Source organism: Lissotriton vulgaris, chromosome 1_1, assembly GCF_964263255.1.
Source record: "Lissotriton vulgaris chromosome 1_1, aLisVul1.2, whole genome shotgun sequence".
Taxonomy (NCBI): domain Eukaryota; kingdom Metazoa; phylum Chordata; class Amphibia; order Caudata; family Salamandridae; genus Lissotriton; species Lissotriton vulgaris.
Window position 1 is genome coordinate 1184473839 of NC_141685.1, and position 14854 is coordinate 1184488692.

The following is a 14854-nucleotide window of genomic DNA, read 5'->3' on the forward strand; positions in this document are numbered from 1 at the left end:
CCCCCCCTCTCTTGCATCTGCTCCTATCCCCTGCCAGCTTCTCCGGCTTCATATGGCTGGACGCGAAACGAGGAGCAAATCATCGTTAGCTGGAGGTTCTACAGTCGGAGGTATGGAAAAATTTCTCATTAGAGCCAATACCATCATAGACACTGAAATTAATGTCCTTGAAAAACGCCTGTCTAAAGAACTGTTGGCTATCAAGAGATTCTCCCTGGGAACAATAGCTAATGCTAAAACTCCTGAAAGGCCCATCGATACCGTCACCAACGATGTGGCTGGCCAAGCCCCCATACCTGAAGCCGACAAACAGGCTTCATTGGACTTGGACATTTTGGTTAATGAAATTCTTCCCGAAATTGATTTAGTTCTTGATAATAATGTATCCATCTCTTCCGAACTTGATGATACTATTAATAATACTTTGTCACAGGGGGTTAAAGAAGGGGCTACCTCTAAACGTAAGAGGTCTTACAATAAGAAAGCTGGTAGAAAATCTAAATCAGCAAAGTTACAACATGACTCCATCACAAACCCTACTAATTCAACCCAACCCCTGGTTAGCAACGAGGTATCATTAGAAAGACTGGGTGCTCTATTTAAATCGATCCTATTCCCCCTAGAGGCAAAAATGGAGCGGTTGGAACTCAGACTGTCAAATATAGAGAAAGCCACAGCTGTTTTATTAGCTAACTCCAACAAGCCCAGTAATCCAAGTAGCTTGCCAATTACCCTTACTATCCCTGGTCCCCCACTAGTTAAAGAGGCCTTACATCTAACTTGCCCTCCCGTAGGCCTTCCCTTAGTCCCCCAGGATTCCAACCAGGTCAATAATGTACCCCCGCAACAAATATCAGGGCCGTCACCTAGTAATACTAATGCAAATGGGTTATCGGTCGATGGCCAAAATGGTTCCCCAGCCAAAGAACTTAGAGCCCCTAGACCACGTTTGCCAGACCTTCCACCTGAGGCAAACCGTTTTATGGTAGTTTTAGCAGGAGCCCCTACCTTGGAAGCAGGAGAAGCCGAAACCTTTAGCTCCCTAAAAAGTAAAGTTGTTAGGTGGCTCAACTGGAATAGACCGCTCCCGGCCCACCTTCACAACGAAATCATTATGGTAAGAAGGGTGCCTTGGCTGGGTAAGACCGTTAAGACCATAAATGGGGATTGTATAACGGTTAGTTTTAGAGACCCCAGAACAGTCTCACATAGTTGTGCGGGTTTTAATAGATCCTTTGACTCCACTATTCAGACCCTCCCAGTGTCCTTTTTCTTTCCACCTAATTATATGAACCATGGTAGAGGTAGAGATGACTGGACCAGGGTTGAGCGGAGGGGTAGGCAAAGAAGATACGATGTAAGACCGGTTATGCCGCCCCAGTATGCTCCCTTCTGTGATTTTAACCAGTTCAGTTGTCTAGATGGTCTAGATGGAGTTGACTGACTATCGCCAGCACATGACTCAAGATCCCCCCCACCAGACATTGTTAAAGGTTTATTGGTTGGAGAGGTTGAGACAAATGAAACGTCCCCCACAGAGTGCTTGCCAATTACTGCAACCCCTATGAGGTTACCCCTGGAGCCATCCTTGGATGCTGTCATAGCGGACACCCACCACCTATTAATCCCTTTGGATATATCCGAGGAGCCGCTACCAACCCCAGTGCTCCCTAATGACCCTGGGCCCGCAGAGCCTGTCTCTTGTCCTCCTGGTTTTAAAATTGCGAGCTGGAATATTGCCGGTTGGCGACAGAGGGTGTCGTCCCTGGGCTGGAGGGAATCCATCTCCAGGTTTGACATCCTCTGTTTACAGGAGACCTGGTCTACGACGGATATCCATTTTGACGGCTTTGTGTCATACAATAGTCTAGCGCAAGAGTCCACCATGGGTAGGGCAAAAGGTGGGCTCGTAATCTTATTATCAGGGAATTTCCCAGTACGTGTGAGATCCCATTCTACTGTAGGATCCCATTCACAAATTCTAAGGTTGGAACTAAGAGGGGGCCGGGATACCTTGTTAATCAACCATTACAACAATATATTTGACTCTACGGGTACCTGTGTTGTAGACAAACTTGAGATAGCTGTAAAGAAAACCTATGAAGACAACCACAAGCCTTGTGATATCATATGGGGAGGGGATTTTAATATCCGGACTTGTCCCTATTCATATACTAACGTATGTGGGTTTGACGGGGATAATGGGGAGAATCTGGCCCATTTTATTCACACTCTGTATGGCGACTCCCTTAACACCCTCTTGTTAAATTATGACTTGGTCATCCACCAACCCGCAGCGGATAAAAAGGGTCATATTGCCCCGACGTTCGTTGGGAGGAATTCAGCCTCCGTTATTGACCACTTGCTGATATCGGTACATATTGCCCCACTCTGTACTGTCCCTATCATTGTTGATTTTGGTATTAGTGATCACAATGCCATTACTATGTCAACTTCCATCTGGGGGTCTATGTCCGGTTTTAAGCGCAGGATTGTTGATGAGATCACCCCTTGCAGGCAAATGGCATTCGGATTAAATGGTGTGGGGAGAATTCTGATAATCTGCTGCGGAAAATAGTGGGAGCAGGGTCTGAAGAGTTACTCCGCTGTCTTGATGTTGATGCCGCCCCCTGGTGCATTATTGCCGATTTTGAGAAACTCGGCGATATAATCAAAAGGTCCCTCACTATCACTAAGGGTATATCCAAGAAGGTCGCTTTAGGTTGGTTTGACAGAGCCTGCACGAATTCGCTACAAGATCTAAAGAGGGCACTGTCCAGCCACCCTAGAGATAGGGATGCCGTTACACTTCTTAGGGCGACGTATAAACAACAGGTGACCCGTAGAAAGCAGGAGCTTAGGGAGCAAGGCTGGGATAACCTGACCAAAGCGGCGGAGCTGCGTGACAGTAAGTTATTTTGGAGTACTGTCAACAGCCCATTCCTCCAAAAGGAGGAATTCCCAGTTTTAACTGCCCAGGTTAGTGAGGATAGCTGGGTTCAATATTTTACAGGAATCCTTGACCCAGCCAGGGAGGATCAGGACAGTTTTTGTACTGATAATACAGGATTCAAATAACCCCTGGGGATTACACTCCAAGAAGTAGATAATGCCATCCGTAACAGCAAGGGGGGGAAGGCTCCTGGACCGGACGGAGTTCCGGTCGACCTGTACAAAACTGACCTGGCACTTTGGAGCCCCCTCCTGACCCAGGTGTTTAATGCCTCCGTTAACGATACTACTCCCTCTACCTGGAGTGAAGCCATAATCTTGCTGATTTACAAGAAGGGAGATAGAGGAGAGGCCAAGAACTACCGCCCTATCTCCCTTCTGGATTCCTCGCTAAAAATTATGATCAGGGTCCTACTGTTACGTCTGAAGGACTGGGTTGAAGCCAACAATATCCTTGCGGCCTCCCAATATGGTTTCCGAAAGGGTCTCGGCACAATTGAGCAGTGTATCAATCTAGATCTCATTATAGGGAAATACACCAAAGCTAAACAGGGCTCTTTATTTCTTTGCAGACCTCTCTAGTGCCTTCGATCTGGTGGATCATACCCTGTTGTGGTCCACCTTACTCGAAATGGGAGCCCCGGCAGCGCTAATCTATCTCCTGGCTAGACTCTACAATAAGTTGTCAGCTTAGATCCGCTTTGGGCAAGCTGGGAAATGCACAAAGAAGATCAGGGTCAAATCTGGCATTAGGCAAGGTGGTCTTGGCCCCGCTACTTTTCTCCCTTTTTATTAATGCCATGGAGTCCGAACTGAAGAGAGTCCAAGCTGACGCTCCTCAAGTAGAGGGGCAACCAATTCCGGTACTGCTTTATGCAGACGATACTGTCTTACTTTCGAGAACTCCTATAGGTCTTCAAAAACTTATGAACCACTTTTATGATTTTATCCAGGGGAAGAAACTAAAAATCAATAATTCTAAAACCTTTATCATGGCTTGCGGGAAAAAGGTGAACCAACTTAAATCATTCCAGTTTAAGGAACATCGAATTGAGGTTGTGGACAAATTTTGTTATCTGGGTATAACTTTTAGTAACAATGGGTCTTGGGCCCCAGAGCTACTAAATGTCAGGGCCAAGATGGGCAAGGGATCCTCAGGCGTATTTCGTTTTGCTGCAAAACTAGGCAGTCGTCGCATCCCTGATATGCTGAATGTCTATCGGCATAGGTGTGCTTCAATTGCCCTCTATGGCTCAGGAGTGTGGGGACACTGGAACCAAGGGGATCTGCAAGTTGCTGAAAACTTATTTCTTAAGAGACTACTCTGTCTCCCTTCCTCGGCATCCACCGAACTGATCCATAAAGAGGTGGGGTTGGAATACTTGACCGACCTAACAGGATTGAGACCTCTTATGGCATGGAGGTCAATCTGGGCTAAAGACGAAACTGGGTTTACCAGGCGAATAATTCAAGACTGTCTTCGCCTGGACAAAGTCCGCCAGATTCCGTGGTTAAACTATGTTTTAACATCCTTTAAGGAATTTTTTGATTTGGATGTCCACAGTGACCCCTTATGTGCCATTAACATACCCAAACAGAGGTCAAAAGAGTTTTCCTGGGGCATAAATTTAATAGGCGTAAAGATCAATGTAGCCAAATTTTCAACCCATGTTTTTTATTTTTCCAACAAGGAGGAAGGTTATGGCATGCCTAAGTATCTAAAAGTAATTACCAGACAGTCTCATCAGTTTGTTCTCACAAGGCTGAGATTAGGCATTGTTCATAACCTGGCGGCATTCTCAAGGATGAAAACTTACACTTCTGCCCCATGCCCATGTGATGGTACCACCAAACAGAGCACGCTGCACTTTATGCTAATTTGCCCACTGTATATGCACCTTCGTATTTGTTACCTGAAACCTCTTTTTAAGAAATATTCTGTGTTTACAACTGCTAACGCATTGAGATTACTTTTTGCACTTGCTACCCCGGATATATGTTTTTTTACTGCTACCTTTATTTTAAAATCAGTGTCCACTAGAAAAAGCCAGGAATATTAATAATGTGTCCTGTATAATTAGTTGCTGGTATGTCCATGGTATTGCCCCATTCGAGTCGTCCCAATTCTTGTAATATACTGTAATTCTTTTATCATGTAACAATTTTTATGTGTCACTTTTATTATGTGTGCTTTTATGATTGTCTCTTTGAATAATTGAATAAAGCTTAAGAACCGAACCGAGGTGTTACTGAGCGTTCAGAGAGCCCCTGGGCTAGCAACGTGGTTCTGGTCACCAAACCTCACACCAAAGATGGAAAGATGGTTCTGTGTGGACTACAGAGGACTCAATGCTGTCACCAGGACAGATGCACACCCTATTCCAAGGGCAGATGAGCTCATAGACAAATTGGCTTCTACCAAATATTTGAGCACATTTGATCTGACAGCTGGCTATTGGCAAATCAGGTTAGCTGAGGAGTCCAAAGCCAAAACTGCGTTTTCTACCCCAGGAGGTCATTACCAATTTGTGGTGATGCCCTTTGGTTTGAAAAATGCACCTGCCACCTTCCAAAGGTTGGTGAATCGAGTCCTTACTGGGTTGGATGACTTTTGTGCAGCTTATCTGGATGATATTGCTGTCTTCAGCTCCACCTGGGAGGATCACCTGATCCACCTAAAGGAAGTGCTAGAGGCTCTGCAAAAGGCAGACCTCACTATCAAGGCCACAAAGTGCCAGATAGGGCAGAGTAAGGTTGTGTACTTGGGCCACCTTGTGGGTGGAGGCCAAGTTCAACCCCTAGTGAGTAAGATCCAGACCATCAAGGACTGGTCCCCTCCAACTACCTGGACTCAGGTCAGAGCTTTCTTGGGCCTGACTGGGTACTACAGGAAGTTTGTTAAGAACTATGGGTCCATTGTGATTCCTCCTAATAACCTGACATCCAAAAAGTTGCCCAAAAAGGTTCAGTGGACAATAAACTGTCAAAAGGCATTTGATGACCTGAAGAAGGCCATGTGCTCTGCACCTATCCTGAAGAGTCCTGACTACTCAAGAGAGTTCATTGTCCAAACAGATGCTTCTGAGTTGGGAGTGGGAGCTGTGCTTTCACAACTTAATGTAGATGGTCAAGACCAGCCCATTGCTTTTATTAGCAGAAGGCTGACCCCCAGAGAGAAACGTTGGTCAGCCATTGAGAGGGAGGCCTTTGCTGTGGTGTGGGCCCTTAAGAAATTGAGACCATACTTGTACTCACTTCAAGATTCAGACCGACCATAAGCCCCTCTTATGGCTTAATCAGATGAAGGATGAAAACCCCAAACTACTCAGGTGGTCCATTTCCCTACAGGGGATGGACTTTACAGTGGAGCACCGCCCAGGGACTGACCATGGTAATGCAGATGGTCTCTCCAGGTACTTCCACTTAGAACATGAAGACACAACTGGTCAAGGTTAGTCTAATGTCCCTGTGTTTTTGGGGTGGGGGGGTTGTGTAGGAGAGTAGGGTCTGCTATCCTATGGTCACCCCAAATTTTTGCTTTTTGCTTCACTGGTTTATGACTTAATGTGGCTGTGGTCCTTCTAATCAGACCCACAGCCTGCTGTTCTCTCTCTAAATTAATGCCAATGCAAGCTAGGTGCATTACGAATTGGATCTGGTTCACCTTATAGGCCCCTGTAACAGTGTACCCCTATGGCTGAATAAACCTACTACTTTGGTTATGGGTTAACCCCATATTTTCTTAGTTCCTCTCATGAGGAGTGGAATTCCTTTCGTTTGCCACATTGTGCTGCACCTTCTTGTGCTGCGTGTGTTCTTAGGTCTGTCCTTTGTTACACCTTCATTTATGGGTTAGCCCCATATTTTCAGAGTTCCTCATATGAGGAGTGGAATTCTTTTGGTTTGCCACGTTGTGCTGCACCTTCCCGTGCTGCGTGTGTTCTTGGGTTTGTCCCTCGTTACACCTTCATTTATGGGTTAGCCCCATGTCTTCTCAGTTCCTCACTTGAGGAGTGGCCTTTGGTTGCCATAGTCTACCTTCGGGGAGATGTTTTCTTCATGTTAGGTCTTGCTCACTTGTTGTTTGTGAGTTTGTCTCTCATTTTTCATTTTCTCTTTTTGTTCAGTATTAAAGGATGAGGATGGTGTCAGTGTTAGTGTTTACTGTCTCTTTCTTCCTTCTTTCTTGACTTTTGTCTGTTTTCCCTCTCGTGAAGTGATGTATTTCTCATCCCTGGGTTTAAGGATTAATATTACGATTGTATATTTTAATTGTGTATAGTTTTCTTCTTCGCTGACTGTTTCTCTTTTGTTTTCCATTTTGAGAGGGAGAGGATAGTGTAGTATTCTCGGTTTAGTATTTATGTTCCTGTACTTCTCTGCATCTAGCTGCTCAGCCAGTGTGAGTGTTCCAGGTTAGAATGTGAGTGTGATTGACATGGATGGAATGCTTGGGGACTGGTATGAGGGTTGGCAGTTGAAAATGGGCTGAGTAGCTAGGAGGCTGCTACTGGTGGGGCTGCTTGTTCCAGAGTTATACTTTCTGTTATCCTACCTATGGCTGAATAAACCTACTACATAACTCAACTACATCTGCCTCGGCTACATCAACAACCAATGTCAGATTGAAGGACTCCAACTTTGCATTACAGCACACCTTGTTGTCTATAACGACAAGGAACTTCTGCTCCCAATAACAACACTGCTAAATCAATAATTGTGAACAGGGAAATGGACAATATTTTGCTGGGAAGAGTATAGGACTTATTTGGAGTATGGCAGATGGGGTACTCGTCACAAACGTGGCAAATATCCTAGCGGCCTTATTACAATTTCATTAGATATAATGCACTTGTTATATGTCGACGTTTGTGACTGAGGAACCAGTCTGCCTTACTCTAAATTAGGTCCCACCTCTCATCTTGTATTGAGGACAGTGCCCGAGCACTAGTGTGCTGAGGACTCGCACGCTGCAACGCCTCTGCAGGCTGCGCTTCTCGCATTTTAAATTGCCCGTTTTGTATCTTTGTAGAGTTTATTTTGATTATTCCCTGATTTTACTAGGGTTTTCTTGCCCCTTACCTGCACCATAATTGCTAAAACACCGCTGCTTAGCGGGTCCGGGTCTGTGGGCTCTCAGCCTGTTCGATTGCGACGCCATTTTGGGGTTAGTTGTGCCGTTCTGGAGGCGCCTGACCGAGCGCTCTAGTGGTGCGGCTGTCTTCCGCCCGCCCTTCTTAAACCTTTCCTCTAGCGCGCAGCGGTGACGCGCAGCGGTCGCGCCTTCACTGCGCCTGAGTCGTGCCAGAGTCCTGCCCGTCTGTGCCCGTCAGCGCTTAGGAAGTGCTAGGGCTGGGCTCCATAGTTTTTGCTCTTCCTCTGTAAGTATGTATTCTAGAGCTGAGCTTCTTCGCTTACGTCCTAGTTTGCTTTCCTGCTCCGATATTCCTCTACATCCTCTATGTGGCCCCTTTCAGTGTCCCGGGAGTGCTTTCCATCTAACATCCCCAGTCCCTACTTCTGTACATAGACTAGTTTCCTTAGGAGCTCCCAACAATATTGTCTCCAGTCAGGTGAAACCTCAGGATTCTTATGACTTTAAGGTATGTCATCTCAATGTGAGATCATTGGTTAAGCATCATCTAGATATATATAACCTACTAACGGAGGAGACCCCCGACATTCTTTTTATGTCAGAAACATGGCTACACGATGAAGCTTTAGCGGCTGTTAATTTGGCACTCCCTCCTGAGTACTCGATATTCACTCTCAATCGTAACTCCAGAGGTGGTGGCATTGCGGCTGCTGTTAAATCTTGCGTGTCTGGAAGGCTATGGACATAGCTGGTTGCGAAAGCGCCCATTTCTGTGTCTCTGTTAGCCACCATTTCTCCTTTTCTGGTCTGCATATTTACCGGCCCCCCGGTACGGATGCTGCTTTTAGGGTAGCTCTTCCTAATGCAGTTAAGCTCACTGGCCCTAAGAGCTGCTAATTTTAGTATTGTCGGTGATCTAAATCTTCACTTTGATTCTCCATGTTCCCCTGCGGTTAGTAGTACTCTTGCCGACTTGGAGGCTCTTCAGTTATTCCAGCTAGTTGATCATCACACTCATGTTGGTGGGTCATATTCTGGACCCTATTTTTACTAACTTAATGATGGTTAAGGTGCTGCCCCCGAGGCCCTTGGCCTGGACTGATCACCATCTAATTGAAATGCACCTTACGCTCAATGATTCACCCCTTAAAGCCTCTATTCCCATTACTCTCAGACGACCTTGGAAAAAACTGAAACTGGCCGCTTTCCATCAGCTTCTTGGTTCCTATCCTTTGGGCCCTTTTACTGATGTGGAGTCTGGCTACGATCTTTTCTGTAATTGGCTGACTAAAGCCTTAGATAGGTTGATACCTATCGCTGAGTGTAAACAACGGCGTACTGAATCCAGTCCTTGGTACGATGACTCGCTTCGGCTCCTAAAACAATCTTGCAAACAAGCTGAAAGAGCCTGGCGTAAGTCATATCAGCCCGAAAGGAAGACTCAGTACCTTGCTAGGATTAAGATGTACCATAGAGCGATCTGAAAGGCACGTGCTGCCTACTTTTCTTTTGAATTTAGCACCAGCACTAACCCAACTAAACTAATATTCAAGGTGCTTAAGGATCTCACAGCCAGCAGAGCCTCAGTTGCTGAGATCTGCTCCTCCTCCCATTGTGAGGATTTGGCTGCTTTTTTTATTGAAAAGGTGGAGGCCATTTACCGCTCCTTTCTCGGCTCTACAGGGTCATCGGAGAAACAGATATCTGCTTCGGAAACTACCATATCTTTATCTTATCTCCCAGAGCTTTCGATGGAGGAATTTAACAAACTTGTAGTGAAAGTTAAGTCAGGTTCTCCTATGGATCCTTTACGACCTGCTCAATTCAGATAATCTGCTTCTTTTTGTCTCCCTCCTCTACGTGATCTTATCAATCTGTCCTTATCTTCAGGCTCTGTCCCGGGTACCTGGAAACAGGCTCAGGTGATTCCCATCCTAAAAAAACCTGCCCTGGACCCACTGAAATTGGAGAATTACCGTCCCATCTCCCTTCTCCCGTGGGTAGCTAAACTGACCGAGGCCCATGTTAATACCATCTTATCTAATCATCTCCACGCTGCCAATATATTAGACCCTTCGCAGAACGGGTTTCGGCCCGGTCATAGTACCGAGATTGCGTTGCTCTCAATGGCTGAACATTTATGAACATTGGTAGATTCTGGTCATACTGCAGCACTGGTTCTTCTTGATCTCAGTGCCGCGTTCGACACGGTCTCCCACGCTATTTTATTACAGCGTTTGGTTGAGGCAGGTGTCGACAACATGGCACTTGATTGGTTTCGATCTTTTCTATCTGCTCGTACCTTCAAGGTCGCCACTCCACCTTTTGAATCTAAACCTTATCAGATTGCCCAGGTAGTCCCGCAGGGATTGGCTCTTAGCCCCACTTTATTCAACCTATATGTGCAGCCGCTGGCTGCTGTCGCCAAGCGTGGGAACCTGACCATAGTGTTCTACGCTGACGACACTCAGCTGGCGGTTGCAATAAATGGGGCTTCCGATCTTGAGGCAGCCAAGTTCCGTGAGGGGCTTATCTCAGTGGCCCGTTGGATGACTGACAATTACCTTCAATTGAACGCCAAGAAAACCTAGGTGCTTATTGTTGGAAATCAGAGCCATCTTTGGGGCGACAATTGGTGGCCCTCAGGGCTCGGTCCTACTCCCACTCCTGCTACTGAGGTTAAAAATCTAGGGGTCTGGTTCGATTCCAAACTTAGCTTCACACCCCATACTAAAAAGTTGCCGCTATGTGTTTCGGGACCTTGCGTAAGCTTAGATCTATTTTTAAATTCTTTGATGCTCCTACCAGACAGCTCATTGTACAAGCCATGATTCTGTCTAAACTGGATTACGCCAGTTCTCTTTTGCTTGGAGCTAATCAGGCTGAACTCTCTAGACTTCAACACGTTCAGAACGCCGCCGCCAGGGCTCTGGTAGGCCTACCAAGATTTTGCTCGGCCAAAAAAATTATTCATAAGCTCCACTGGCTCCCTGTTGCCCAGAGAATTAAGTTTAAGTCTCTTTGCCTTCCGTTTAAAATCCTGAAACACTCTTCCCCTCAGATTCTGGAGCATCTTATCTCTCCTTATGTTCCATCACGGTCTCTGAGGTCCTCTGGACTACACCTGGCTACAGTTCCGCGCTTCAAGAGGTCTAGGATCAGCGGCCGCTCTTTTAGAGTGCTTGCTGCCAAGCTATGGAATTCCCTTCCGGTTCACATCCGTGCGATCGACGGACTCTTGGCGTTCAGGAAGGCTGTTAAAACTTTCCTTTTTCCTTTAGATCCTTAGTGTTGTTGTGTTCTGGTCCATGCCATTGCTTTTGTCCGGTTCTCTGTTCTGTTAGCGCCGGGACGCCCCTTTGCTGGGGTATCTGTGTGCTCTATAAATCCGGATAACATAACATACTATCCTAAATTGATCTTACATACATTCCCCAAAGGAATTAAGGTTCAATGTTCAGCATTATACTAAAATAAACACTCTGAGGCTGTCACAAAGAGACAGGAGATGCACATTAAATAAAACAAAATAATCAGCTTACCAAACAAGAAGTCAAAAAGTGGTCAATGTGGATATTAGAGAAAAACCAAAGGAAATGATGGACGGAGCGTTGACACTACAAGCACTCACCCCAGTCAACTCATCTGGGTTTAATCCATCACCGTCCCAGGGTGCTTGTTTCCGGTCCAGGGAAGACATGGCTTGGCAGTTCGGGCTGGACTGTTCCCATGAGGCACAGGTTCAGACTGATTTGCATATGGCCATGTCTGAACTGGGGTGGCTGAGTGGGCTAAAGAATGGTGATGGATTAAACCCTGATCAGTTGACTGGGGGTGAGTGTTTGATTTGCTCAAACACTCCATCCATCATCCCCTTTTGTTTCGCTTTGTTCGCCCTAAGTTGGCAGGGTATGCTCAGACGTGAGTCCCTTGCTCACTTGGCCACTGGATTCAAGATAGCCTGGCTGATGAGGATTATGAATCCGAAACCGGTCCCAGGATGCTTGTTTCCGGTCCAGGGAAGACATGGCTTGGCAGTTCGGGCTGGACTGTTCCCATGAGGCACAGGGTCAGACTGATTTGCATATGGCCATGTCTGAACTGGGGTGTCTGAGTGGGCTAAAGAATGGTGATGGATTAAACCCAGATCAGTTGACTGGGGGTGAGTGTTTGATTTGCTCAAACGCTCCGTCCATCATCCCCTTTTGTTTCACAATGTGGATATTAATCAAAATTTGGTTTTGCATCTTCTATTATATTTTCAAACACATTGAAAGCCTTACCTGTGGTATACAGTCTGTGTAAGCGAACATCGACTTAAAACGGTCATCCATACTAATGTGGTACAAAACACACATAGCTATCTGTTTAAAGCTTTCATTATCTGAAAAGAACCAAGAGTACACGTTTATGGAATAGCATTTCTTTTGTCTATCAATTGCTATTACTACTTACTTTTGCCAATTCTAAGCGCTTAAAAAAATAAAATAATTATAAGTAGTGACAAATCATTGCATCTATGTATGTGTCTAACAAGGTTGTATTTGGGCACATCTGTGCAGCCAAGTAACTATTTATCTAACTAATTATTTTTGCATATGTAGTGTATAAATAAGGCAAGCCCTGCGTATGCGTTGCATTAGAAAACACATTTTATAGTACTCACAAAAAAAATGTAAATAGCAGCCAATCATTAAATGTTCAAAATAGGTGTTCTCATTACACTTTCAATTGTAATTAAGATCAAATTTAAACCATTCAGCTCTTCTCAAATACCATTGAATGTTTTTGTTCCTCAAATATCCAACATTTGAACCCGGTACATTAAAAAGGAGGGAAGGAAGGTTTCTTACCTGTAATCCTACTTCTTTTTCAGGGGATCCCCACTAAAATTATTACACCAAATTCAAGGATTGCAGTTTGAGTGTAGAAGTTGGCCTACCCAGTTTGTGCAGAAGGTCTGGTCTGAATGGAATCCTCCTTTGTGATTTTTCCAACAGGAGAAGGAGGTCCATGAACCACCACTGGTGGGCCCTCTCTGAGGCAACTAGGATAACTCTGGCTCTCAAAAATGGTCAGTGTGATGAGGACCGCTGGAATTATGGGAAATCGGTGGAAAGTCATATAGAAATTTGCCGGACCAGTCCATCCACAGGGCTTTCCCCTTTGTCCCTGGTTGGTATAATTTAGACGAAAAATGGGCCATTCTTTCTCCTCTGTAGTTGAAAAGAGATTTATTGAGGGGAACCCTTGCTGCATAAGATGTTCGGAAGGATGGAGTCGTTGAGGACCCACTTGTGGTTTTTTTCTTCTTTGTTCTGCTCAACAAGTCGTCTTAAGTAATCTGGACCACTGAGAGATAGATTCCTACCTATTAATCAATTTCAGATGGTCTGGGACTCCAACGAAACAGATGGTCTGGGACTCCAACAAAACGACTCCAGACATTGTCTATTGCTGCTTGTTCAGATTGTGCATTTGTGTTGTATTGCTCAACCGAACAAAAAGGAAGCTTGTCCTGAAGAGGAAAGGAATGCTTCCATGGCTAGGGGTACCGCTCTTAATTCCAGCAGACTGACGTGATGTAATGTTTCATTCATAGACCAATCTTGCTGAATCTACAAGTGATCCACATGGGCACTCCAATCTGATAGGAAGGCTTCCGAGGCCACAGTGTAAGATGGAACATACAGATGGAAGTCATTCTGCACAGAAGGTTTATCAGATAACACTACCTTGGAAGGGACTAGGCTGCATGTGTGGTAAGATGTTATCCTCATACTGGCCGGATTATTGGCACCACTGGTTTTCGCAGCATTCCTGTAATGGTATCATGTTGATGAGGGCAATTGGCACCAGAGAGATGCAGATCCCCAGGGAGCCCAGAAGCATACATATTTAATTCGCTGTTGGATGGTTTGCCTTCAGCAGATTACAATATTTCAGATGGTTAGATAAAAGACTTTCCTCCGATGGAAACACTTTTGCTTTAAAATATCCAGAACAACTCCAAGATAGTGCAGAGACTGCAATGGAGATGAACAAGTTACTTACCTTCGGTATCGCTTTTTCTGGTAGATACAGTATCTGCCTGTGGATTCCTCAACTTGTGAATATCCCCTTGCGTCAGCAACATTCGGAAATTCTTTTTGTAGCTTCGCGCCGATGTGGTCGACGTCATAGAGACTCGGCATCGCACGCGACTCCGCTGACGTCACTGACACTACAATAGGCCCCGCCGGCTTGATGACATCAGTTCCGCCCTTTTTTCCGTGCCTTCGAGGCACACGGACGGACCAACGACAGTAGAAATATACTCCGTATACACAGTACACAAATGTCAAGGTGACACACACAGTGTGAAACAAATGCAATAAAACATTTGAAATAAACCACTCCTTGACAATAAAGTAAATATATTACAGTAACTCTGGTATAGAAGAGTGGACAACGGGGAGGCGGGTGGGTCAGTGAGGAATCCACAGGCAGATACTGTATCTACCAGAAAAAGCGTTACCGAAGGTAAGTAACTTGTTCTTCTGATAGATGCATCTGCCAGTGGATTCCTCACATTGTGAATAGAGTCCCACAACAGTCCCCACTCCCGGAGGAGGGTGTCCACTCATCTATACCAAAAAATCCTGGAGAACAGAGCGCGCAAAGTGACCTTCCCTCCTCACCTCGGCATCCAAGCAGTATTGCTTTGCGAAAGTGTGGAGGGAGGTCCAAGTCGCGGCCCTACAAATATCCTCTACAGGTACACCCCTAGACAAAGCAGAAGATGACGACTTTGCTCTAGTAGAGTGT

The 14854-nt window shown here is 45.5% G+C and overlaps 1 protein-coding gene across 1 annotated transcript in view; it reads right to left on the minus strand.

Moving 5' to 3' along the window:
* Window positions 1-14854, minus strand: part of KIFAP3 (kinesin associated protein 3) — a 1607567-nt gene that overhangs the window by 734548 nt on the left and 858165 nt on the right. Inside the window, exon 11 of the mRNA XM_086964434.1 lies at window positions 12331-12431. Within this exon, the coding sequence (XP_086820560.1) occupies window positions 12331-12431 (101 nt within the window). The remainder of the gene's footprint in view (window positions 1-12330; window positions 12432-14854) is intronic.